This window comes from Megascapheus bottae, chromosome 11 (assembly GCF_031878675.1).
Source record: "Megascapheus bottae isolate mThoBot1 chromosome 11, mThoBot2.hap1, whole genome shotgun sequence".
Lineage (NCBI taxonomy): Eukaryota > Metazoa > Chordata > Mammalia > Rodentia > Geomyidae > Megascapheus > Megascapheus bottae.
The window spans coordinates 52410677-52434966 of record NC_143519.1 but is presented as its reverse complement, the minus strand read 5'-3'; the positions used below and the strand labels follow the sequence as shown (position 1 = coordinate 52434966).

Genomic DNA, 24290 nt, shown 5'->3' with positions numbered 1-24290 from the left:
TTGCTGTCCCTTGGTTATCTCATATTGTTACAGTATCTCACTTTGTTATCTGATATATTGGATATATTTGTATTTGGTTATTTGAAATTGGATAGGGAAGGGGGGAAAACAAGATGAGGAGTGGGGGTGGGGGGAGGGAAATGGGGACCAAGAAATGTGAAAGGGTATCAATGTATGGGAATTAATGCACCATCTATCTGGCAAATATCATGCAACCCTTCTTTTAATTACAATAAAAATATATGAAAAAAAGAACCCACTGTACTATAAAATAGATGCAACTTAGAAAAATATATCTGTGTCATGACTTAAATCTGATTAATTCAATGCTAAATTCTACCCTAAAGAGTCATAAAAACATCTGACCATAATCTGCCTTCCATTGTTCATGTTTATAAAAGTACATTAAGAATAATTCAGCATAATCAAAACATAGTTAAAAATCCATCCAAAAAATCTCATCTGAAGACTTCTACTTCTCTTCTGGAAGAAAAGCATCTATTCAAGATCCTTTAAATATGATTAACTCTATAATCATGGTGTAACACAGTCTCACTTTCTACTAATCATCATTATGTCCAAATACCTAAAAATGAAGGTCAGTGACAGAATTTGGAGATGAAAAACTGCTTAAATCTGAGTTTTTGCTCCTCTTCTCGTTGTCCTCTCTGCTTCCTCTGTGTACATACCAGGAAGAAGAATCATTTATAAAGAATCACCATGTTGACCATGGTAGTCCAGAGCTTCTTTCCGAGCTCTGTCTGAGCCCTCTCTGCATCCTTTATAGTCTGGTCCTCTCCTGTGTGCATTTGATGATTTGATGCTTCTTCATTTTTCTCCTCCACCTTCTCCTCTTCCTCCTGCTGCTCCTATACTTGCTTCCAATTCTAGGGCTTGAACTCTGGATCTGGGCTCTATGCCTGAGCTATTTGTGCTCAAGGCGAGCCGCAGTCTCCTACCAGCTCTTCCCACCCCACAGTGATTAACTGAAGATAAGAGTATGAACTTTATCTTGTGTGGTTGTTTGTGTTTAATGTACTATGTTACTTCTCTTCTCTTATTTTGCCCTTTGCTTCATCTCATATTATTACTGTATCTGACCTTGTTACCTGGTATATTGTATATATGTTTGCTTATTCCAAATAGGGAAGGGAAGGGAGAAAACAAGATGGCTGGGAGGGGATAGGAGGAGGGAAGTTGGGACAAAAACATGAGAATGGGTATCAATGTGTGAAAACTAATGCACCTACTACCTGATGAATGTAACTAACGCCTCTATATATTACCCCGACAATTAAAAAGAATTAAAAAAAAGAGTATCCTATTCAAATTTAACCCTCAGGTCTAAGTATCTAAGATTACTAGCATGAGCCATCAGCGCCAGCATCTGCTGTTTCTTCTTGATCTTATGCCTATGTCTAGGCCCAGCCCAGAATGTAAATCAGAGACAAGGAGGTACATAAATGGTTCTGGTAGTACATATGTAGAAAACTGTGGTTATATCTGTCTATCTGCACTAAGAACATACCTGAGGACCGATGGAATAAAACCAAAGGTTCAGAAATGGACTGCAGACCTATAGCCACCTAATCTTTGATAAGGGATGGGGGGAAGGATAGACAAAAGAAAGCCTATATACATGTAGAAAACTGAAGTTATACCTGTTTATATCACCCTGCTCCAGAATCGGTTTCAAATGAATCAAAAACCTGAGATAAAAAGAAGGCATATTAGAACCATATCCTTTTCTATTATCAGGTTAGAGTAAATCCTTTCAATTGCTAGTGTTCTTCCCTGGGTAGAGGATGTGATGTTGGACTGTATGAAGTGCAAGACTGACCCAGATACTATGTGTCTGTGTGACTCTGAGACATTAAGTATTTTTTTAGTAATGTCTCATTTGTGCCTAGCTTATAGCCCTAAGTATAAAGGAATCTAATTACTAAAGAAATAGTTGTTGGTGGTGAAGTCATTACCACATCTTCCTTTCTAAAGATTGTCACAATTCTTGAAACACATGAAGCATCTTAAAAAGAGTGAAGGCTGTATTTTGGCTCTCAGATTCATAGGTTTTATCCTATTGTCTCTTGTCTCTGTTGCCTTTGGGCCTGTGGAAGGACAGTACCTCATGGTGGGATTACATGGCCAAGGATGAACACATAAGTAAAAAGTGTAAGAAGATGGTGTTGCAGTCCCCATATGTATTCAAAGGCAACCCACCAATGGCCTTCCTCCTCCATCTAGGCCTCATCTCCTGACATTTTCACCATCTCCCATTTTGTCAGCTTAAGGAGTAAATCTTCAAGGTGTAACCACTTGGGAAATGCTCCAGAGTGAAAATGTGATAGAGAAAGGTATTTTTTTTTGCTATTTTTAATCTATAGTATCTAACATAGTAAATGTTCCAGAAGTAGGTCAATAACATTTCAAATTTCAAGAAAGGCTGTTGGTTATTTTACTTCTTTTCCCTTTGCCTCCGAGCATTGCCTATTAGTGTAAAATTCTTTGAGGAAATACAGTAGATGGCTTTATTATTGTCTCACTTCTTTATTTGGTATTAATTAAACAAATACTAATGAATTTCCCTGTCTATCTGAAAGACAGATTCACTGTGATGACAAGAAATTGTGTTATACTCCTATGTTGTCATGTAGAAAGCCAAGTCCTATCCAACATATTCTCTCTCTAGCCAAGAAAAAAATTTTCTTTGGCTCATCCAAGGCTATTTATAACAGGCTAAAATTGTAAAAACAAGCAGGTAAAGATATTGGAGATGTCTAGATAGGAGAATCATCAGCTAATATTCCATTCAGAAAACACTGACATGATTAGGGTAGAAACTATCCGTGGTTATAAGAAAGTCGGCCACAGAAAGGTGGATAAAACCCTTTTGTGGACTGTGAACACTGTGAGGGTTCTGGATCCTGTTGAAATCTTCCAGAAATCTTGAATGCATTCACTTCATTTTCTGATCACTGTCTATCAGATCCAAACTGATACCTTACTCATACCTCTGAAAGACTAAAACACAGTAGCACCTCATAATATGTGAGTAAATGGATAGAAAAACTTGACAATGTTTTCCCACTTATGAGTGTTTAAGATGATTCCACTAAATTAAATTAGTTCTAAAGATTTTTGGTTCATCGGTGACTCATATCAGAGTTGTGGCAAAAAGAAAAGTAATTTACCTCAACTTTGACTCATACTCTGAAGGTTAGGAATTTAATGATTAAAACTACCATCATCAAAGTTGTTGAAAATAATGTAATAATGCCTGTGGCTGTATTCCTTGTTACATCTTAATGAGAGATCTTAAAGAATAAAAATGTAGAAAGCAAAAACATTTGCCCAGAGAAAAATCAGTGTGGGTATTTAAAAAGAGAAGAGATACATTTCCTAACAAATAGTGATTGCATAATACAGTGTGTCACATTCTCTTCAGCAAGGTGAGCATGCTCCTGGCAAACTCTTATGTGAGAACTCACAATCTTGGTATCAGCCAAGATTCCTTCCTTGACTCCTTCAGAACCATTTGCCTTGTGCTAAAACCCACAGTTATATGTTATAGAACATCTATACTAAAGTAAAAATTCCATGATTCCAGGAATCCAAAGAATAACAAAAATGGAAAAAGAGACTGGAAAGCCTCCCTCATCTGCCTTGGGCCAGCTGAGTAAAAGAATTTGAAGAGGGAAAGGGGTAGATGAGGATAAACAAGAAGGGAAGGTATCTCCAAAGATGAATTCCTCAAAACCTTGTTTCCTAATGTGAATTATTACCTCCCTAGTATAGAAGATGCTACAAGGAATGGCATGACAAATCGTAGATTATTTTGCATAGCTCTGCCCAAAACACATCCTAATTTATTTTTACAACAAACTTTATTAAGATATGATTCACGGTCCACACATTGCACCCACTTAAAGTGTACAATTCTGAGGCTGTTGTCTATCTGCAGAATTGCACAATCATCATCACAATCCATTTTAGAACATTTTCCTCACCCCTGAAATAAAGATCCACATCTAATGTCAATATCATAATTTATTTCTTCAACATAGAGAAAATTCCTTGTATTTATATACCTACATTTCCAATGTAGTCATTTAAAAATCATAGTTATAATTGGAGATAAAACAGACTAGTTTTTTCATATATTTTTATTGTAATTAATAGAAGGGTTACATTATATTCACCAGATAGAAGGTGCATTACTTCACAAACATTGATACCCTTTCTCATGACATGGTCCCCATTTCCCTCAGTTCCTAAAAGGAAACAGCAACTTCAATGATGAAAGCCTTTAAAAAATCATAGATAACCAAGTTCCACTCTCTGTTAAAAAAAAAACCAAACTTTCTTTTTTTCCCTTACTTTTGACAATACTGGGGTTTTAATTCAAGGCCTTGTGTTCATTAGACAACTACTTTAATACTTGAATCACATGTCCAGCCATGTTTACATTAGTTTATTTCTCAGTTTTGCTAAGGCCATCCTCAGATTGCAATATTACTCCTCTATCTCCCACAGGTCACCATGTGTGCCACCACACTTAGCCTTTTATCTTTTTTCTTTTTGTCTGGTTCTGGGGCTTGAACTCAGGGCCTAGGTAAACTTTTTTGCTCGAGACTGGTGCTCTTCTACTTGTGCCACAGCTCCACTTCTGGGTTTTGGTGATGAGTTGGAGAGCAGAGTCTCTCTCACAGGTGTTCCAGCCTAAACTAGCTTTGAACTTTGGTCATCAGACCTCTAACTGTTTGGTAGCTATGATTACAGATGTGAGCTAATAGTGCCAATCATTTAAGAAAATGGTACCTGGAGAAAAATAATCCTTAGGTGACCCAGGGTGGAATGGCTCCTAAATCCTCATTTGCGTTACTTATTGCTTTCTTCCCTTAACTTTTTGTTATTGATTCAATTTTTAGGATAGGATCATCTTTACAAAAACAATATAAATTTATTGGGAAACTTTTTCATAGATTATTTTTCAAGAGGCGGTAGAAAGTTATGGGTAAAATGTTTTATGAATGTACCCATGAACGTTTCCTAAAAGGGGCCCATTGGCTCTCAATGCAATACTGTTACCGCTAAGGGCTATGTTATTGCATGACTTCCCTCTTGATGTGAATGATGTTTTAGGTTTCTTTCATTTTTATCAGGTAAAATCATGTACCAGCTGGGGACTGATGGCTCGTGCTTGTAAGCCTAGCTGCTCAGCAGGCTAAGATCTAAGGATTGTGGTTTGAAGCCAGCCTGGGCAGGAAAGTCCATAAGATTCTTATCTCCAATTTAATCCCCCCAAACCAGAAGTGAAGCTGTGAGGCAAGTGGTACAGTGCCAGCCTTGAGCAAAAAAGCTCCAGTATAGCACCCATGCTATAAAAAATTATTTAAATGTATCTTTGCTGATAGCATTGGAAAATGATGTACTCATCTCCTTGTAAAATCGTCTTTGAACACGGTTTGACACTTTACTCTCCATGTTTTGAAAATAGTCACATTTGCCATAAAACTACAAATTTACAGCCAGGCAGTTGGCTCACACCTTTAATCCTAGCTACTCAGGATGAGATCTGAGGATCATGCTTCCAAGCCAGCCCCAACAAGAAAGTCCATGAGAATCTCATCTCCAATGGTGTACTCAGAAATAGTTGGAAGTGGCACTGTGACTTAAGTGATAGAGTACTTGCCTTGATCAAAGAAGCCTAAAGGCACCTCGCAGGCCTTGAGGATCAGTAAAACGTGTTTACATACAATTGTAATTTATGTGGAAAATATTTGAAGGTGATAAAGCCAAACCACAAAGAGAAGGTATCTACCGAATGCATTTTGTGAATCATTTTGCCAGAGATAATTGGTTTGTGGATTGCAGTGAGGACTCCTTTGTTTGATGCATGATGACCAAATGCAAGTTGGATATTTTCTGATTTCAGGATGCATAGTGGCCACTAGGCTTCTCACTAAACTCTTTTCCTTGAAAGAACACAATTCTGTATACTGTACTGTCCTTTCAATGGCTGCCTTCATATAACTACAATATTTATTAGTCTTGAAATGCAAGAACCAAGGACTTACATAAGTGCTGCTAGAGGATTTCATTTCAAGCCACATTTAACACCCACCTACCCACCCTTTGTAAAGGTAATCTTCAAGGAGATTTAAGAGTGATAAATCAAGTTTTCAACTCAGTCTACTTTTTTCCTAATGAAATAGATACAAAAAAGGCTTTAGAGGTGTCTAATCATTTTCTTCTTTTCTTCACTTCGAACTAAAGATTAATTACATGTACCCAGAGATATAATTTAAGGTCTGTCATTTGGAATAGTAAGGGAGATGGATAAATGACTCATGAAAGGAGTCCTTAAAATTAAACTGCACAACTAAGCTTTTTATTAGGGAGTTGATAGGAAGGGTGATTCTTATTACAAGGAATGTCAAATAATAAGAGGTAAACAGGAGACACAGGATAATAAATACTACTCTTTGGACAAAAGTAACAAAGGGAAGTACTATGTTTTCAGAGTAAGATACATTGAATTACCCATCAAGAATTAGTTACTTTTTAGATGTCTTCTTAAGTTGGGAGACTCTCCTACAAAGAGGAGATTGTTTTCAAATGTATCCCATAATGTTATATTCTATATATGTAAGGGTTTATACTTTTTTCTGAAGTCTTATATTTTTGTTGATATAGCAATGCTGTCCTTAAAAATATAGCTTAATCTCAGCAAATGAGAGGCTGACAAAGGAAGATTTGCCAGTTGGAGGCCAGCCTGGAATACACAGTGAGACCTTTTTTTCAGAATTGTAAAAACAAAATAGCTGACCATATGGCATCAATGATTAAATAGTGTCATGAGATCAAAGGCAATTTTTTCTTTGAGTTTTCACAGAATAAGAAATTTGGAATTGTGTTTTTTAAAAAACTAGTATCTTGCCCAGACGTTGGCAGCTTCCTCCTATAATCACAGCTACTCAGGAGGCAGAGATGCAAGGATAGTTCAAAACTAGACTGTGTGGGAAAGTCTGGTTATTTGGAGTCTCATCTCCAATTAACCAGCAAAAAGCTATAAACAGAGTTTAGCTGAAGTAGTAGAGGGCCAACTTTGAACTGAAAAAACTAAAGAACCGTACCCAGGCCCTGAGTTCAAAACTCTGTCCTAAAACTACCACCTCTCTCCTCCTACCAGAACGTCACAGAACTTTTCTCCTTGTTTATTCTTACTCTTCCCCCACACAGTCAAAACCTCTTGAAAGGGACTTAGAGTGGAAGCAAGGACACACACCATAAAGGATTAGTGAGTCAATGGATTTGGGGGCTGGGTATCCAGTGAGAAGATCAACAATGGATCTCAAAGACAAAGCTAATACATTACCCGATGGTGAATTGGCTTAGCCATTCTGCTCTATTCTCATCTGAGCTCTTCAATGGGCAAGTCTAGCCTAAGACTGAGTCATTCATTCACCAGGAATACATATTTCTACTTAGTTCAGCCATTTTCAGATATATATCATTCCTGTGTACCTACCTGTGTACTATTCCTTCACTTCCTCCCAGTGACCAAGGGCACTGGATCACCTGCAGTATCCCTCCACCCTTCCCACCACCTGGAGAACCATCAACCAGTATGTCTACTTCTAAAATTGCCATGTGTGGCCAGGAGAATTTGTCTATGGAGACTAACTGTCCTTCTGCTGGAAAAAATAAGAAACTCAGGAATATTGTCTCTTTCCAATTGCAATGAAAGCTGCCACTGAAGAGAATCTCTTCCCAGGTGAAAACACAATTTACTTCCCACTTGAAGCGCAAAGAAGGGAGAAAATCACAGAGAAGCTTAGAATCTACTGTATGATCTGAGAAGTGTTCTTCCCAGAAATATATTGCTCCTTAAACCTGTCAGGCTCTGTGTCTTTATTTTACCCTACTTAATCTTTACATGAAAGAATCTAACTCGCTGCCTGCTTTCCTCTGGAGCAAGACAAGACTAAGGAAAATTACCCACAGACTCTGCAAGAGCTGTCCCAACATGTGGGTGTTGGCTGCTTCCTGCACTGAGTTATGAAATAAAGGAAAGGATTTATTTCATCCTGACTTCTTGAATTCACTCATGCTGCTTTCTTCAAAGAGTACCCTAGAAACTCATTGGCATAAGTGATTCGCAGAAAACGAATTTACACGCGCACTTAATTTAATTTCTCTAAGTGGAGGTCTCTGGTGCCAGTCTCAGAATGCTTCTAGAAAAAGAGATTTTCCTTGTCTGGTACTAATGTTTCTTTGGAGTATGTACTTCTGCAATATTCCAAGAGGTCATTCATTCAATTGCCTGCCCACACTTAAAATAATGCATAAACCTCTGCAGGAAAACCTGAACAGCTGACATGCTTTTCAGTATCCCTGTGAAAGGAAATGCAAGTCCTCTTAAGATTGAGCTTTTATTAGTTAGCTTTTACTGGAGCCTAAGGGAAAATTCTGCTATAATTTTAATTCTTTCTTTGAGGTAGTGCTATTGTTTTATGTACAAACCCCTATACTAGCTTCATACGAATTGTTTACGGTAGATAACCACAAAATACTTCTAACTCGTTACTTCTGCAAACCATACAATTACGACTTTATCATTGGTCTTACATTGTAAAGCTCTGAAACCACATCATGAAACCACCAACCTGCAATCTGAATTATAAACAGAAGGAAGATGAATTTATAAATCACCGGTAGAGTATGCAGAATACAATCCCTCATTTTTTTGCCTTTTGCCAAACACACACACACATTTGTATTGTGTGTCCCTTACAACAGTGAGTTCATCATCCTCTTTGATTGTCCTCATTCTTTGAAGTTACATTAAATTCTGACCCAATGGCACTTTGCTCAGTATATCAACCCCTTTATAACCATGTCCCTTCAGCTTGTCATTTATCACAGTTGGATTACTTATTTCTGCACAACAGTCTCAATGGTTATTGTTGTTCTTATATTTAGAGTTTTGTTCTTGGCTTCTCAATTGAATTTATGCTTCTCCTCCTTGAGATATAACAACAATCTCAAAGCAATAACCACTAAGTTATATGGACTCCCTGGACTCAAGTTGGGAGGTCCTTTCTTACAGTATGGCCAGACTGACTTCTCTTCAAACAATGATTCATCCAAGCCCTCCCTCCCCATCTTTTCCTTGTGTGTGTGTGTGTGTGTGTGTGTGTGTGTGTGTGTGTGTGTGTGTACACATGAATGCACCAGTATTAATTTTTAAACTCAGGGTCGTTTGATGCACTTGCTTTCTTATGGCTGGTGCTTTACTATTTGAACCAGGCCTTCAGCCTAGCATTTTGTTGCTTAGTTGGAGATGGAATCTAGCAGATCTTTCTCCCCAGGCTAGCTTCAGACCATAATGCTTTGTATCTCAGTCAACATAGTAGAAAGGATTATAGATATGAGAGACCCACATTTGGCTATAATCTGTTCTGGAAACTCCTCTTCCCACCAAGAGTCTAGATCTATTTTTTTGTGGGGATGGGGGAGTCTGGGTAGTGTTCCTGAGCTTCTTTTTCTCAAGCTCAAGGCTAGTGCACCACCATTTGAACCATAGTTCCACTTTTGAACCACACTTCCACGTTTGGCTCAATGAGTAGTTTAAAGGAGGTAAGTTCTCATGAACTTTCTTGTCTAGGTTGCATTCTAGTCATTTTCTAATTGACCTCATGATACTGAACAGCACAGGCCCACCTCACACAGCGTCCTCCTAAGTATCCCCTAGAACTTTCCTTGAGAATGTCTCTGCCAGCGAAGTAGTTTTCCTAAAACTCTAATTTCAGAGTTAAATGTGTTCAGAAACACACATTGCTAAATCTTCACTATCATAGTATCTCTGGAAAATGCTTGCCTTTTCAGCTACATCCCAGACCTCTTGTTTTATTTATTTTTCTTGAGATAGGATTGTGTTGCTACTTTTGCCAAGGCTGGCCTTGAACTAATGATCCTTGTGTCTCTGACTCCTGGTTAGCTGAGATTATTGGCACAAACACCTACAACTAGCCAACCTGTGTATTCTCTTTATTGCTATCTATACCCCTGTTTCTCAAACTATTACCTGACTACTAGAATCATAATCGACTTGGTTAAAATCCAATGCCTGGCCTACTTAGATGACAATCCCTGAAAACTAAGCCTAGGAATCAGTTGTTTTACTTTCACAGATCATTTTTATTCTAATATTTATTAATCACTGACTTAAGGCCCCCCTCTTTAGTACTAAAGCATTTCTTTTCCAGATTTAATATGAATGTGAAGCACCAAAATGTTGATAAAAATTTATTTTCTTATATGTGCCGGTAATGGGGCTCGAACTCAGGGTCTCCCTAAGCTTCTTTGCTCAAGGCTAGTACTCTGCCACTTGAACCACAGCTCTACTTCAGGATTTTGGGTGGATTTGGGGTGGTTAATAGGAGATGAGAGTCGTATGGACTTTTCCTGCTCAGGCTGGCTTTGAACTGTGATCTTCAGATCTCATCTTCCTGAGTAGTATTACGGGTATGATTCATCAGTGTGACTGGTGTGACAACAATGCATATTCTGAATTAATTGCATTTGAAATGAAACTAGAAATTGCCCGAATCCCCAGGCAATTCTGAGGCTGTTGATTTATAGGTCACACTGCACTGCAAGGTGCTAGAGAGAATTTTTTTTTAGCACCATCGAGTCCAGGACATCAACTCATCCAAAACTGATAGGATAATTAAAAAACAGTACTTATGTTTGTAAACCACACTCAAGGCACTCACAACTCTCATCAGCGTATATCACCAGAAACTCTACCACTCACCCTCACTAGAGAGCCCTTCCTAACCTGTGACCTCTGATCCTCTTGAGCCTGTACTAGAGTTTTGAGGTCATGGGACTCATGTGTACACTGTCCTTTTCTCTGTGCAAGGGGGAATAAGTCAGGCATAAAGAAGCCAAGGTGATAGCTATTAAATTAGATTTCTGCTCATACTTCATGCCCTTTTGTTATGGTTGTGTCCTTTGTTTCCTTTTTGTATCTCTAGCGATTGTATCCCTCTTCATTTTCTAGCTCTCAGTTCCCGAGTCCTTTATTGATTCTGTAGTTCTTAGCTGCCTTTTAGCTCGTAACCATCCTGTAGCTAAGAAAAACTTGGTGGTCGTAAGTGGTCAGTGAATAGGACAGCTTATTTTCTAAATTCTACATTCAGCTGGGTCTCAGGATGAAAGGTCGCTGTTGTTTTTGAAAATTTGATGTGGAAGAAAAATGATGATAGCAAAGCTGTGTCACACATACACACACCCTGTTGTAGATGAAATTATAAGCACTGAGAGATGATAACTTGCAAATGTCACCTTACTTAGGAAAAAGGTCCTTTAGAGCTCTAATCAAGCAAGTTGAGTATCTTGAGATGAGATTACCTTGTATTATTCATGTGGGCTTCATATGCCATTGCAAATCTACATGAGACCAGTCCATGTAAAGATGGTGGCAGAGACTTCAATGATGTGATGAAAGAGTAAAGAATACAGGAATCACCAAAAACTAAAATAAATAAGAAAAACTGTTTTCCCTGGAGAGCCTGTGTAGGAACTGTGTATCTGTACTTACCTTAATTGCAGACTCTGAGCCTTTAGACCTGTGAGCAATTATATTTCAGTCATCTAAAGCAACCAGGTATATGAGCATTATTGTAGAAACCACAGGGAACAGATACAGACACTTTGATAAAAGAGACAGAAAGAGAGAGAGAGAGAGAGAGAGAGAGAGAGAGAGAGAGAGAGAGAGAGAGAGAGAGAGAGAGAGATTCAGATGGCATGAGTCATCATGCAGGAATCTGTGCTTGGATGGAGGCCTGGGGTAAGTATGGAGCTTGTGACGCTCAGCTGCTCTGTCCTCAGGCAGCCTCCTCTTCTTTGTGGACTGTTGGACTATTACCATGATTCCAATAGATACAAGTAAGCGCACTCCTATAACAAGCGCTTAAGTCAAACTAGCTACTTCAGTTCCCATCAGATGAAGAAATGATAACTGTCCCAGGTCTTGAAGTCAAGCCAGGAGAGATCCTGTGCTGAGCTCCAAGGTGAACAGAAATCCAACGTATGAGAAAGAGAAATTTTTCTGAGCCATGCTAATTGTCATGGTAATCACCATTGCTAACTTCAGAACCCGTCATAGCTGTGGGAGAGCCGTGTGCATTGTGGAAATAAATGAAGAACGAGCAAGTGAGAAAAACTAAGGCTATTTATTCTGTGCTCAATATAGCAAAGAGTTAGCCACCACCATCTGTATTTTGGCAGAGACTCAGAGACAGGCAGAGGATCAGGGAAGCTTCGTAGTGGGCGAAAGGGAAGTCTGGAGTGCCTGATGAAGGCCTTCAGTATAGGGAAGCTGCAGGAAAGCTGTCCAGCAGCAGTGAGGCATTCTAGAGGATTTTTCTAGTTGAGCTCAAGTTGGAGATGAGGACAGAAATGAGGGGAGCTCTCAGTTATTAATTAGTCCTTGGCTATCTGAGGTTGAATGCTATGGGAAGGGGGCTGCTGCATGGCTTCCTGGACTGGTACTAAGGAACAGCTTCCTTCCTTCCCCTCCCCTCCCGTTCATTCCCCTCCCCTCCCTTCCCCTCTCCCCTTCTTTTCCTTTCTTTTTGTGCTAGCTCTGGTGCTTGAACTCAGGGCGTGGGCCCTGTCTCAGAGATTTTGTGCTCAAAGCTAGTATTCTACCATTTGGACCACAGCTCCATCTCTGGATTTTTGATGCTCAATTGGAGATAAGTGTCCTATGAACTTTCCTGCCTAGGCTGTCTTTGAACCATAGTGCTCAGATCTCAACATCCTGAATAATCAACAGTGCTTGGCAAAGGTATAGCATTCTGACTGCTATAATGAACTTCTAATGTCCTGTCTCCCTAGGAATGGTTTTATGGACAGGCTGCTGTAGGCTGTCAGAGTTCCTATGTGTGTGTGTATGAATATGTAGATAGATAGATAGATAGATACATACATACATACATATATGCATAGCATATACACATACATGTTTGAATATACATTTACATGTATATTCATTGGTATATTAATATATTGATATGTATATATACATTGATAGATGTGTATAAACATGTACATATATACTGATGCATGTATATGTAAATACATGCATATGTACATATACACAATATACATATATAAAAATCAAGTATTATCTGTCTGAATATTCAGTCTCTCAACATGATCAGACTTTCAGTGAATGCAAGAAGACATTGCACTTGAAACTACTGATGTGTAAGTCCTGACACTGGGGTGAAGACCCACCCAGCATCTCTGATTCATTCAAACCTTTCACTGAAGATGCATATAGTTTTCATGAGAAGAAATTCAAAACTATGCAGTTGGGATTTCCCAATTTTAGTGACTGCTGTGTGTTTAAAAAGATGGACAAAACTCTTAGTGAAGCCTCATCCATTAATAAAGTAGTAGAAGACAATGAGGGAAAAGAGACTCCTTTCTGGGGCATAATTACTGCTGATAATGTTGGGTTCTTATGAGAAAGAAAATTTACTGGGAACACTTCAGAAAGGTGGGATACCGATCTCAAATCAGCTAATAAACACCTGGTGGCACTGATTCCAGAAATGCTGTCAGGCTTAATGAGTCTGGTTACAAATCCCCACACCTGCATACATTAGAACAGAGTCTCCTACGTGAGAATTCCTTGCTCCTGGTGAGAATAGCTCAGAATCACCGTTTTGAGATTCATTTCAAAAAGGCCATTATAGAAGTCTGGTGGCATCACCCCTAAAGGTTCCATGCCTTCAGATCAATTAAGCATGGGTATCTACCCAGTTGTGACCAAGACCTTCAATATTGCCAATTGCATCACCTGTACTGCAGTGGACTCATTAAAGATTCACAAAATGTCAACTCGTGGTGGCTAAACCTCCAGCATGAATGTGTGAAACGCATTGTTTAGGGACCCAAACTAGAAGATGGTGATCGCTTCATTAGCACAACCAAGAACTTCTTAAGGGTTTCATTAGGAAACAGCCGGATTCCTTTCATCCGCCAGTGGTTTCCAGCTGTAGGAGATAGTTCTCCACTGAGAGATTGGCAATGTATGCAGACATTTATGGCCATCAGAAGGAAGGACTTTCTGATATGTGGTGGTTTGAGGCCCCAAATGGGCTCCACCATCCTCAGTGTCTACTAGAAATAGTCACTGTGCGTGTGTGTGTGTGTGTGTGTGTATGTGTGTGTGTGTGTGTGTGTGTATGGTAGGACTATGGGAAGAGCATTAGAAAATTCTCAGTGTCAGGAAACAAATGCCTTTTCTTCTAACCCAGTCTGCTCCAGTCTTTCTCTCTCTCTCTCTCCATATATATATGTATAATACTTTTAGAACGTGTTAGTCTTGATGGTTATATCCAGGACATATTGGAGAGGGAGTTCAGGGGAGCAACACTTCTTTCAAAGTTCACAGACAGTTGTGATGGGGACACCAATGGGAACAGAAGCATAGACAGGTCTCATTCCTTGTGAGAACATCCAGGCAGCTTTTCTTGATCTGGAGACTCTCCTTCTTCATGTTCTCCTCTCTTCCAGAGCTGAAACTCACACATGGCCAACTAGACCTTGTGGGTAAGAATATGTAGGGGTGAGAGATATAAGACAGGAGGAACCAGAAATAGCAGATAATTTCCTGGAGCAAAGCTGTCTTTCTTCCCCCTCATGACCACAAGACAGCTCTGGACTATGACACAGAAGAAATGACCTTTTCTCTCACTTGACTATTAGGGAAAAGGAAAAAGAAAAACCATTGGAAAGGAGAATCACTCATGCAAACAAAAATAGTAGGATGGAGTAGTAACTCTTGAGATGTTAATACAGCAAATGCCAGCACCATACAGCCGTCTACAGATGTTACATAATGGATGAGCTCTCAGCCAGGGCCTCAGGAGCCATGCAGGGTGGGGAGCACATGGGCGCCAGCTGGAGTGCTTAGCTGGCGTTCTGAAAGCTGTGCTGGGCTAGTCCAGGTGCTACTTGAGACACGTGTCTACATTTTTAGAAGGCACTCTTTAGAATCTCCTATTGAACCATTCCAACAGATGTCTTTGTCTCTAATTTAATCTGCTCCAAACCTTGTGTTTCTTTTCATCTTATTATGTGACAGTACAGAAGCTTGAAACTCAGGACCTGGGCACCATCCTTGAACTATTGTGGTCCAGGCTGGCACTCTTTATCACTTGAGCCATCACTCCACTTCTGGTTCCTAGGTGATTAGAGATATGAATCTCATAGGCTTTCCTGCCTAGGCTAGCTTTGAACCATGATCCTCAGATCACAATCCCTTGAGTAGCTGACAGGTGGGAATCACAGGTTTCCAGCTCAAATCTTATGTTTCTTGATCTATACTTTTTAACAATGTCTCCGTCTTAATTGCTTTCATCCCAGACATGTTGAATAGGGCACCTGGGAAAGCAGCATTTGTTCCAAAGCTCTCAGAAGGGGGACTCCAGAAGGAGCAGAAACACAGGATAGGCCTCAGTCCTTCTGAGCGCATGCTGCTGAGAAGATGCACCCTGGTGCTTCTTGAGAGGAGCCTGCATCTGTGGCAATGCTCTAATAAAAGAAAATTTCATTGTATTCCCAAGGAAGAAAGCATTAGTTCATCAATTACAATCACAATAGCTCTGTCCCACTCATCCACACAGAATGCTGGAGGTTAAACGAGATGGCTGAAAGCTCTAATGCAGGGGATAAATGATTCTCCAGACATGGGAGGGGCTCAAAGAGAGTGGGACAACTTTTCAGAGCAGGGAGAGAACACAGATCTGGAAGCATTTTGAGTTGGTAACTGTTGATAATCCTGATGTTCTGGAGGGTTCTTCATCCTCAGAGACTATTCGAGGCAACATTTGGGGAAGTCAGTGAACTAGAACTGCCAGGTTTTTTTTCTTTTCCTCATTGAGCTTGTGCCATTTTTATCTACTCTAGAACTGGATGTGCTTCCTGGCTTCTTTGCATATAGCAGCGGAGAGGAATATTATGCTATTCAGAGGCTTTGCACTTTTGCCAAATGAAAGGAGCTTTGTCTTTGTGCTTGCGCGAGGGCAGAAAGCACAAAGGATAAACTGCTCTTAAAACTCTTCTAGAATGGGAAGACATGAGAATTTTTTTTTCTTCCCAAGAGCCATTTTGATATTTGTAATATCATTCAAGGGTCATACAAAATTACCAGTGCAGGCAGTCAAGAAGACTATCTTTCCCAGGTACCAAATGATTTAATGGGCTTTATACATTTATACAATGCAAGGGCTATAATTTCTCTACCCTAGTAAGGTAGACTTGAATTATTGTAATGATTTGCATCAATTAAACATAGAGTAGAGATAAGCTGAGACCTCTAACTTGAGGCCTTATTTTTGTGCTGGGACTGGGGTTTGAACCCAGAGCCTCACACTCTTACCTTTATCTGCTCAAGCCTGATGCTTTGCCACTCCATTCCAGATTTTTGCTGGTTAACTGGAGATCCGAATCTCATAGACTTTCTTACTCAGGCTGGCTTGCCACTAGGATTCTCAGTTCTTGGACTCCTGCTTAGCTAAGATAACAGGTGTGAACCATAGGCCTCCAGCCTTATTCTGGCTGATTTTTTTAAAAAGAAATTACAAGAATACAAACATTCCTTACTTAAAGAGTGTGCCCTAATCAGTATGCAGCATACCAACAAATTATTCTAGACACTAAGTAGTCCTTGCTTTCTCTCAAGAATCTCCAAAACGTACAAGTGTCCCTCTGAGAATCATGACCCTGCTGTGCTCTCAGGTGAGCCGTGGGTGCCTGCGGTGCAGTTCTGTAATTATTTCTATTCCTCAGAATTTTCTATAGCACTTCATCCTACATACCAACTGCTTCTAAGTAAATGGAGGTTCTGCCTAAGTGGAAGTTCTCATGCCACTGGGAACTGGGCCAAAGAATACGTTCCAGAACGCCCTATATCTCACCATCTGGGTTGTCTCTAAAGCTATTCCTTATAGAATGCCCATTTCTTGAGTGTCCCGACTGAAAATGGGAAACATCCTTCGCTTCTCCCTTACTAAATCCTCAAGATGTCTGTGAACCTAGTGTCAGTACAAACCCTATGAAGGTTTACCTCCAACCATGAGGTATGTAGAAACTTGCCAAAGTAGAGATTTAATCAAGCCCTGCTTGCTTGCTCTACTTGTTACAGAAGGTTCAGTCACCAAGGAACCTTGGTTTGATCGGATTTCCTATAGGTATTAATCAGCTTTAAGTTGCTATAAATGAATACATAAGACACAAAAGAGAAAAGGTTTAATTTGGCTCACAGTACCAGAAAATTCAATCCAAGATAGGGAAGAGTTATTCATTGGTTTGAGCCTTTGACAAGGATGGAACATTGTTGGAAGAACATGTGGTCTGTAGTGGAAAACACTGTTTCCATCTCAAGCCAGGAAGGAGAGAGGAAGAGGTGGGGGGGCAGGCAGGCAGATAGGCAGGCAGACCAGCAGACCAGCAGACCAGGAGACAGACAAGAAAGGGCTAAGGCAAGATGGCAAGATGTATCCTTCAAAGGAAAGCCCTTACTCACCCATTTACTCCAACCAGGCTCCAATATCTAATAGCCATTTGGTGTGACCTCATTATTGATTTAACACATGGATGAAGTTGGTGCCCTCATCGTTTATCACCTCTCAGTAATTCCACCAACTTCTATTTGCCTAGTCCTTCCATTGTTTTAGAGATGGCAAGCAATCTAGAACTGACTCAATGTACACAGGAAGCTGTATGTATAGATGCTAGGTACATACTACTCCATTTCAGCTGGGCATACTATTCACTATGCCAATGTACCCCTGCAATCCTAGTGATTCAGGAGGCTGAGAGCTGAAAGTTCAAAGCCAGGCCAGGCAGAAATGTCTGTGAGACTCTTTTCACCACTTAATCAGCAAAAAGCCAGAAATGGAAATGTGGCTTAAGTGGTAGCGTGCCAGTCTTAAGCCAAAAAGCTAAGCAAAAACACAAGGTTGGGAAAAACAATAAACAACTAAACTAGGCCAGGAGCATAGCCTAGTGGTAGAGTGCTTGCCTAGCATGTATGAAGCCCTGGGTTCCATTCCTTGGTACCACATATAGGAAAAGCCGGAAGTGGTGCTGTGGTTCAAGTGGTAGAGGGCTAGCTTTGAGGAAAGCCCACGGACAGTGCTCAGACCCTGAGTTCAAGCCCTAGGACTGGTACGTAAAAAGAAAAAACAATAAACTATGAATTTTCATATAAGAGGTTTGAGCATTCACAGTATTCACAGTTTTAGTATAAATGTCAGAAGGATCCTAGAACTAAAGCCCTGGTAGACTGTGATCTTAACTCTCAGGTCTGGCTAGCTCTTCCAAAAGTTTTACTACAGTTCTTCAGTATCACCCTTTTATCCTTTCATCAATCTCAGTATCATTCTCCCTAAAAGGGGGTTTGTGCCTTGCTTAGTATCTCTACAACCAAAGGATAGGCATTCTCCCTCTCCTTAGAGAACAGCTCAATATACTGTGTGTCCAATGGAATGAAGAAGTGACTGCCCCCCAAAGTCAGTGATATATAGCTTTGTGGAAAGAAAAAAACAAGGTTTTTGTGTTTACTGGACACATAGGTTATATTGTTCCCAATGTTTCTAAATTGTGGTTTTAAGCTGACACATTTTGGCATTGTTTTGTAAGTCATTCAATATTTGCTTTTCTCACTGAATTTTTCAACATGACAAAGTAGAGTAACCATTTAAATTCATTGAAATGCTTCAAGTCTGAACTTTAATTGAAAAGATAGGTGTATATGTCTCAGTAAGCCAGCAAGTGAAAGAGAGAGAGAGAAAGAGAGAGAGAGAGAGAGAGAGAGAGAGAGAGAGAGAGACAGAGAGAGACAGAGACAGAGACAGAGAGAGACAGAGAGAGACACAGAGACACAGAGACACAGAGAGAGACAAAGACAGAGACAGAGAGACAAAAAGACAAAGACAGAGGGAGACAGAGGCAGAGAAACAGGCAGAGAGAGAGAGAGAGACAAAGAAAGACAGGGAGACAGAGAGCTTGATTTGATTTATACTTCAATATCACAAAATGCCTTAACATGTGTATTTTGATCCTGGGAGGAGATATGAATATTGATAGCTCATTGTTTACTGTCTTTCTTAAGATCTACCTGCTCCCAGCCATGGGCATCAATAGAAATTTCCTAGGCTGTGTTCACGATGGTACAGCAAAATTAGGCCATACTATCAGATACAGGAGTGAATAGGCATCTCAGAAGTACAGAGATTTAGGTTCTAAGCCTCTCTGAGATTCAGTTTCCTTCTCAGAGAAAACTGACTTTACACAAGTGCTAACAGAACCCATAGAAAACCAAGCCAGTATTCATTGAGCAGCTGTTACCTACTTTAAAATAACTCAACTTCTCCTTAGTACTTGATAGAGTAAGAGTGGAGGGAGGCAGAGTAATAAATGAATAATTTTGATTGGTTATTAGCATGGCAAGAGGTGAATTTAAAATAAGCAGTGGAAGCTATGGACGCTCAAGCTATGGCATGAGCCAGAAATTTTTTCCAAGGCCTTAAAAAATATCCAGAAATAAAAAAATTTTCTCTAAGAAGACTGTTGCACTTGACAAAAATAACTAGTACCTTTCTAGTATCTGGAAAAATGTCAGCTTAGTGGGGTGAGACTGGTTTGTTATGCTAGCCTAGAGCTCTGGCTGGTAGTTTAGAGCCCTAACTAGTGATTCTTGTACTGTAGCCAACAGCACAAGACAAACCCTAAAATCAACATCTTCATTCTTATTGTGTCTCTCCAGTCCTGTGGTGAACTTTGTATACCATCTGGGAGCTTTCTATTTTGACTATTCATTCTGGCTAACTAGAGACTGAGATTTCAAAACTATGATGTTTTAAAAATTTATGTGGCCTCCGTGACCGGAGTCAAAAAGCCTGGGTTATCCTGCCCTTGTCCTAATCTTCATTTTGATTTGGGATGAGAAAATGTATTGTTATTGAAAAAATAATTGGTTGAACTAGCCATCTTCTTTTTTTAAATATGAATCTTTTGAAATAAAAATTAGCAAAACCTCAAAACAAAGGCTCTGTGTGCCAGGTTCCAAGTTCCAACTTTGTTCTTCATACTACCTACAGCTCTCAGTGCCTGGGATACAGCATGCACTTGGTGGAAGCATGCTCATGAGCCCACCACAACATGGCAAGCCAGATGGATCATTAAAATCCTGCCAAAAGGCTAGGCACAAATCTAGGACAAAGTCCAGAATGTGCTGTCAGTTATGAGGATAGACTCATAAAGTTTGAGATCCTCCTCACACGGTCCAGAGCTCTGCTTTGTCCACAAAGAATCTCTATGAACTCATGTAAATGGTTCTGGTGTTTCTGATCATATCTTTTCTGCTGTAAATGCTATTTTCTGAGTTATTCCTGTCTTAATTTTTGCTGACATGCCTAAATGATTCTGCCCCTCCCTTTTTTTTCCTTTTCTTTTTTCTTCCTTCTCAAAATGAAATCAACTTCCCATAATTCCTGGTCAGATCAGAATTGATAATGGAAACCCAATTTATTAGGAAAATACTGACTAGACTCAGTTTCTTAATTACTTTTCTCATCATTGTCACAGAATGCCTGACAAATAATTTAAGTGAAAGAAGTATTTTCTGTGCGTGTGTGTGTGTGTGTGTGTGTGTGTGTGTGTGTGTGTGTAACAGTTCTAGGACTTGAACTCAGGACTTGGGCTATACCCTTAAGCATTTTTCCCCTCTACCACTTAAGCTTTTTGGTATTTCTAGCTTTTTGATAGATAAGAATCTCACAAGCTCTCTTGCCCTAGCTAGCTTCACACTGTAGTCCTTAGACCTCAGCCAGCTAGGAGCTAGGATTACAGGGGTGAGCCACCAGTGTACAGATGCAAGATTTTTTTTTTTGACGCACATTTCTGAGATGTTGGTCTGATATGGCTGGTGGGCCTGGTGGAGAAGAAGAGACCATGGCACAACACAGTCCCACCTTTAGTTAGGTCCATAGCTTACCTTTCACCATCTCACTTTAATGTTATTATATTAGGAAGTCATCAAGGGATTTATTCATTCATTAGGTCAAAGTGCTAGGGTTCTGGTCATCTCTGGAAGAATCATAAGATTTATTTCTAGAGATGTGTCTTACTGTTCTCCTGGGTATTTGTCAACCGGTCAAGTTGACAATAAGGATTAACTGTCATACTCAGTAGTAGCCTGATTCACTTCTCTCTGTTTTTAGCCATGAAAAAGAAAGAGAAGTAGAATTTCAAACATTCCTCTTCCTCTTTCTCTTCCTCCTCCTTTTTTCTTCCCCTCCCTTCTCTACCTTTTTCTCTTTTCTGTTTTCATGAAAGTGTCCCCTCTTTGCTTTATCTCAGTTCAATATCAAACTCTTTGATATGCAATATTTCCTATTTCTAGTCTGGTAATATTTATATCACATATAAAATCCTAGTCTTTTATTAAACCAAACAATATCTACTACAGTAGGTAAAGGAAAGAAATGTATTTTAAACTTTTAAATTGCATAAATGGAGAAGAAATTACACATTGGCCTTATCTGGAGTGGTGAATTCTTTGTAATCAAAGGATAAGATGTTTAAACTGTAAAATGGAAATGTTAACATAGTATACTTTGATTTAAACTATAATACTTAAAAGAATGCCTAGTGCAAAGGTTAACCTATTTCAGCAACTACCTACAAAGATAAGATATGTATAACATGATAAACAAAGGGATATATTTTTGAATCAGGAACACATTCTTACAAACTAATAAGAAAAAAGCAACATTAACTGCAAATGAGGAAAGATATGAATACATAATTGTAAAAGAAATTGCAAGGAAATGGCTAGTAGGTAGCTGAGGGAAAAAACATAATACTACAAGCCACCAACCAATTTCATACTACAAGTGTTTAAGCCTTACATTTGATTAGAAATTTGAAGGAAAAAGACTTCTTGGAAAAATAATTTTTTACTTTCACAGGAGGGCCAGGAAAATGGCTTCATGCTCTAGAGAAAGTCACCTGGGTCAGTTTTTAAGAAGCTACATATAGAAATTTCATTTTAAACAAGAAAAATTAATCTATCTGGAGAAAAATACCTGCATTCTCATTCACATGATATTATTGGACAATTATAGCAGTGAAATACTGAAAGCAAGCTATATGTCCAGTGGAAAGAGGAATCTGGTTAATTGTGTGTTTGTGTGTATGTGTATGTGTTTTGTTTGCTTTTTTGCTTAAATTTAGTGCTCTGCCACTTGAGCAATAGTGCCTCTCCTACCTTTTGGTTAATTGCAGATAACTTTCAAGGACTTTTCTTCCTGAGTGGCTTCAAACTACCATCCTTAAATCTCAGCCTCCCAAGTAGCTAGGATCACGGCTATGAGCCATTAGTACCACAGCCCCCAACATCAGTTGAATTAAATTACAGTGTTTTAGTGTTAAAAGGGGATCATGCTCACAGATATTCTAGTGTGAAAAGGACTAGTAAGAGATCAGTATGTTCTGATGGTTCCTAGTGTTGTTTCAATATACAAAAAAGTAGAAAAATTTATGAATTGTGTATACTCGCCTCATGAGAAATTAGCATTTGATCATGAGTTATTTCCAGTGTCCTTAATATGACCCTTAATGCCATTTTAGCTATGCTAAACCAATTTGCATTAAAGGCATCTATTTTCTAATTATGAAATGTGGTTTCCTCAGAACAAGATGTATGGATTTGCACATCATGACTGATCTGTGCATCTCAGTAAGACTGAAACACACAGTACTTTGCTATTTGTGATGTTAAGTGCTGAATTTAATGAATAGGAACACTGGAAACCCTAGCAGAAGATAAAGTTTGTTCTCTTCCTTAGGTCAAGATGGTTTTATAGACACAGCACAAGTGTTCTAGTGATTTTGTGCACTGTCGATATTTCCTTGTCATAGGATAACTCAGTGCCTGGACGTTGTCTCTTTGCTTTTTCACTAAAGGCTGATGCTCTGCTACTTGAGCTACATCTCTGTTTCTAGCTTGTTGTTGTTGCTAATTAGAGATCAGAGTCTCACAGAATTTCTTGCTTGGGCTGGCTTCAATCTGTGGGCCCTCTGGTCTCAGACTCCTCAGTAGCTCGAATGACAGGGGTGAGCCAACAGTATGGTCCAATAGTATGAATAAATGTATCATTACTTGCATCATCAAGGCTTACAATCATTTCTGCAAGATTCCTTGGGCAATACATTTTGACCTAGTCTGTTCCATTTCTTGTTTCAGAAAGTTGACTTTCTTCTCACATTTTTTGGGATGGGGGGGAGAAAGAACAATGTATCCTAAAAATAATACACATACACACATAATTTAAGAAGGTAAAGAGAAGGCCAGTGAAAGCACGCTTCCACCAGCCTATCATTCTAGCTGCTCCACAGTAGTATTATAAAGAAAGGAAGAGAGGAGACTTCACCTGTCATTGACTTTAAGTTTCTAAGAAGCCCACCCTGCTCTCCATCTTTGTTCTTCTGTTTCCATGGTCACCACAGAGTACTGGGCAGGCAGGAAGTAGGTGCAACTGAAGATGGACTATGGAAATAGATGTGTTTCTATTCCTGGCATACTGGGCGTTCATGGCAAGCTGGTGTGTGTTGTCCCTGGATCCTAATGTATGGTTCCTCTTGTTTCTGCAGAATGTCGTGTGGTGAAGTCCACTTCTTACACCAAAATAGCTTCATCATCCCGCAGGAGCACCACCAAGAGTCCAGGGCCTTCCCGGCGCAGCAAATCCCCGGCCTCTACCAGCTCAGGTAAACCAGCCAGTGATCCTGAAGAAATGCCCAGGGTTTGGGGGGGTTGGGTTTTTTTTTAATGCAGGCTGAGTAGAGAGTGTGAGGTTTGCAAGCCGACGATGATTCCGGTTTATAATTTTAGAACATCTTGGAGTGGTTGAACAGATTTACCGGAGTCTAGCATATTGGCTGTAAGAAAGAAAGGAAAAAAAACCCCAAAAACTTCAAGCTTGGAAAAAATTTACTTAGCAAGAGTCAAGAAACCCAAATCAGCCCACAAATGGAAGCCTTCCATCTATGATTTTTGCTTGTATCATGAAAGTTAGTCTCCCAGAGAGTAGAAGTCAAGTTTAAGGCATTCATCTTATCGAGATGCAGTGTACGGTTGTCAATTTGTTTAGGTTCAACTGGTGCTTAACACAGTTACGACTCTGGCCCCAGTT

General features: G+C 39.5%; 1 protein-coding gene across 4 annotated transcripts in view; it reads left to right on the top strand.

Moving 5' to 3' along the window:
* Dclk1 (doublecortin like kinase 1) overlaps positions 1-24290 on the top strand; it is a 330559-nt gene that overhangs the window by 208339 nt on the left and 97930 nt on the right. For all 4 annotated transcript variants that reach the window (XM_090342259.1, XM_090342260.1, XM_090342261.1 and 1 more), the window contains exon 5: positions 23749-23865. In XM_090342259.1, the coding sequence (XP_090198385.1) occupies positions 23749-23865 (117 nt within the window). The remainder of the gene's footprint in view (positions 1-23748; positions 23866-24290) is intronic.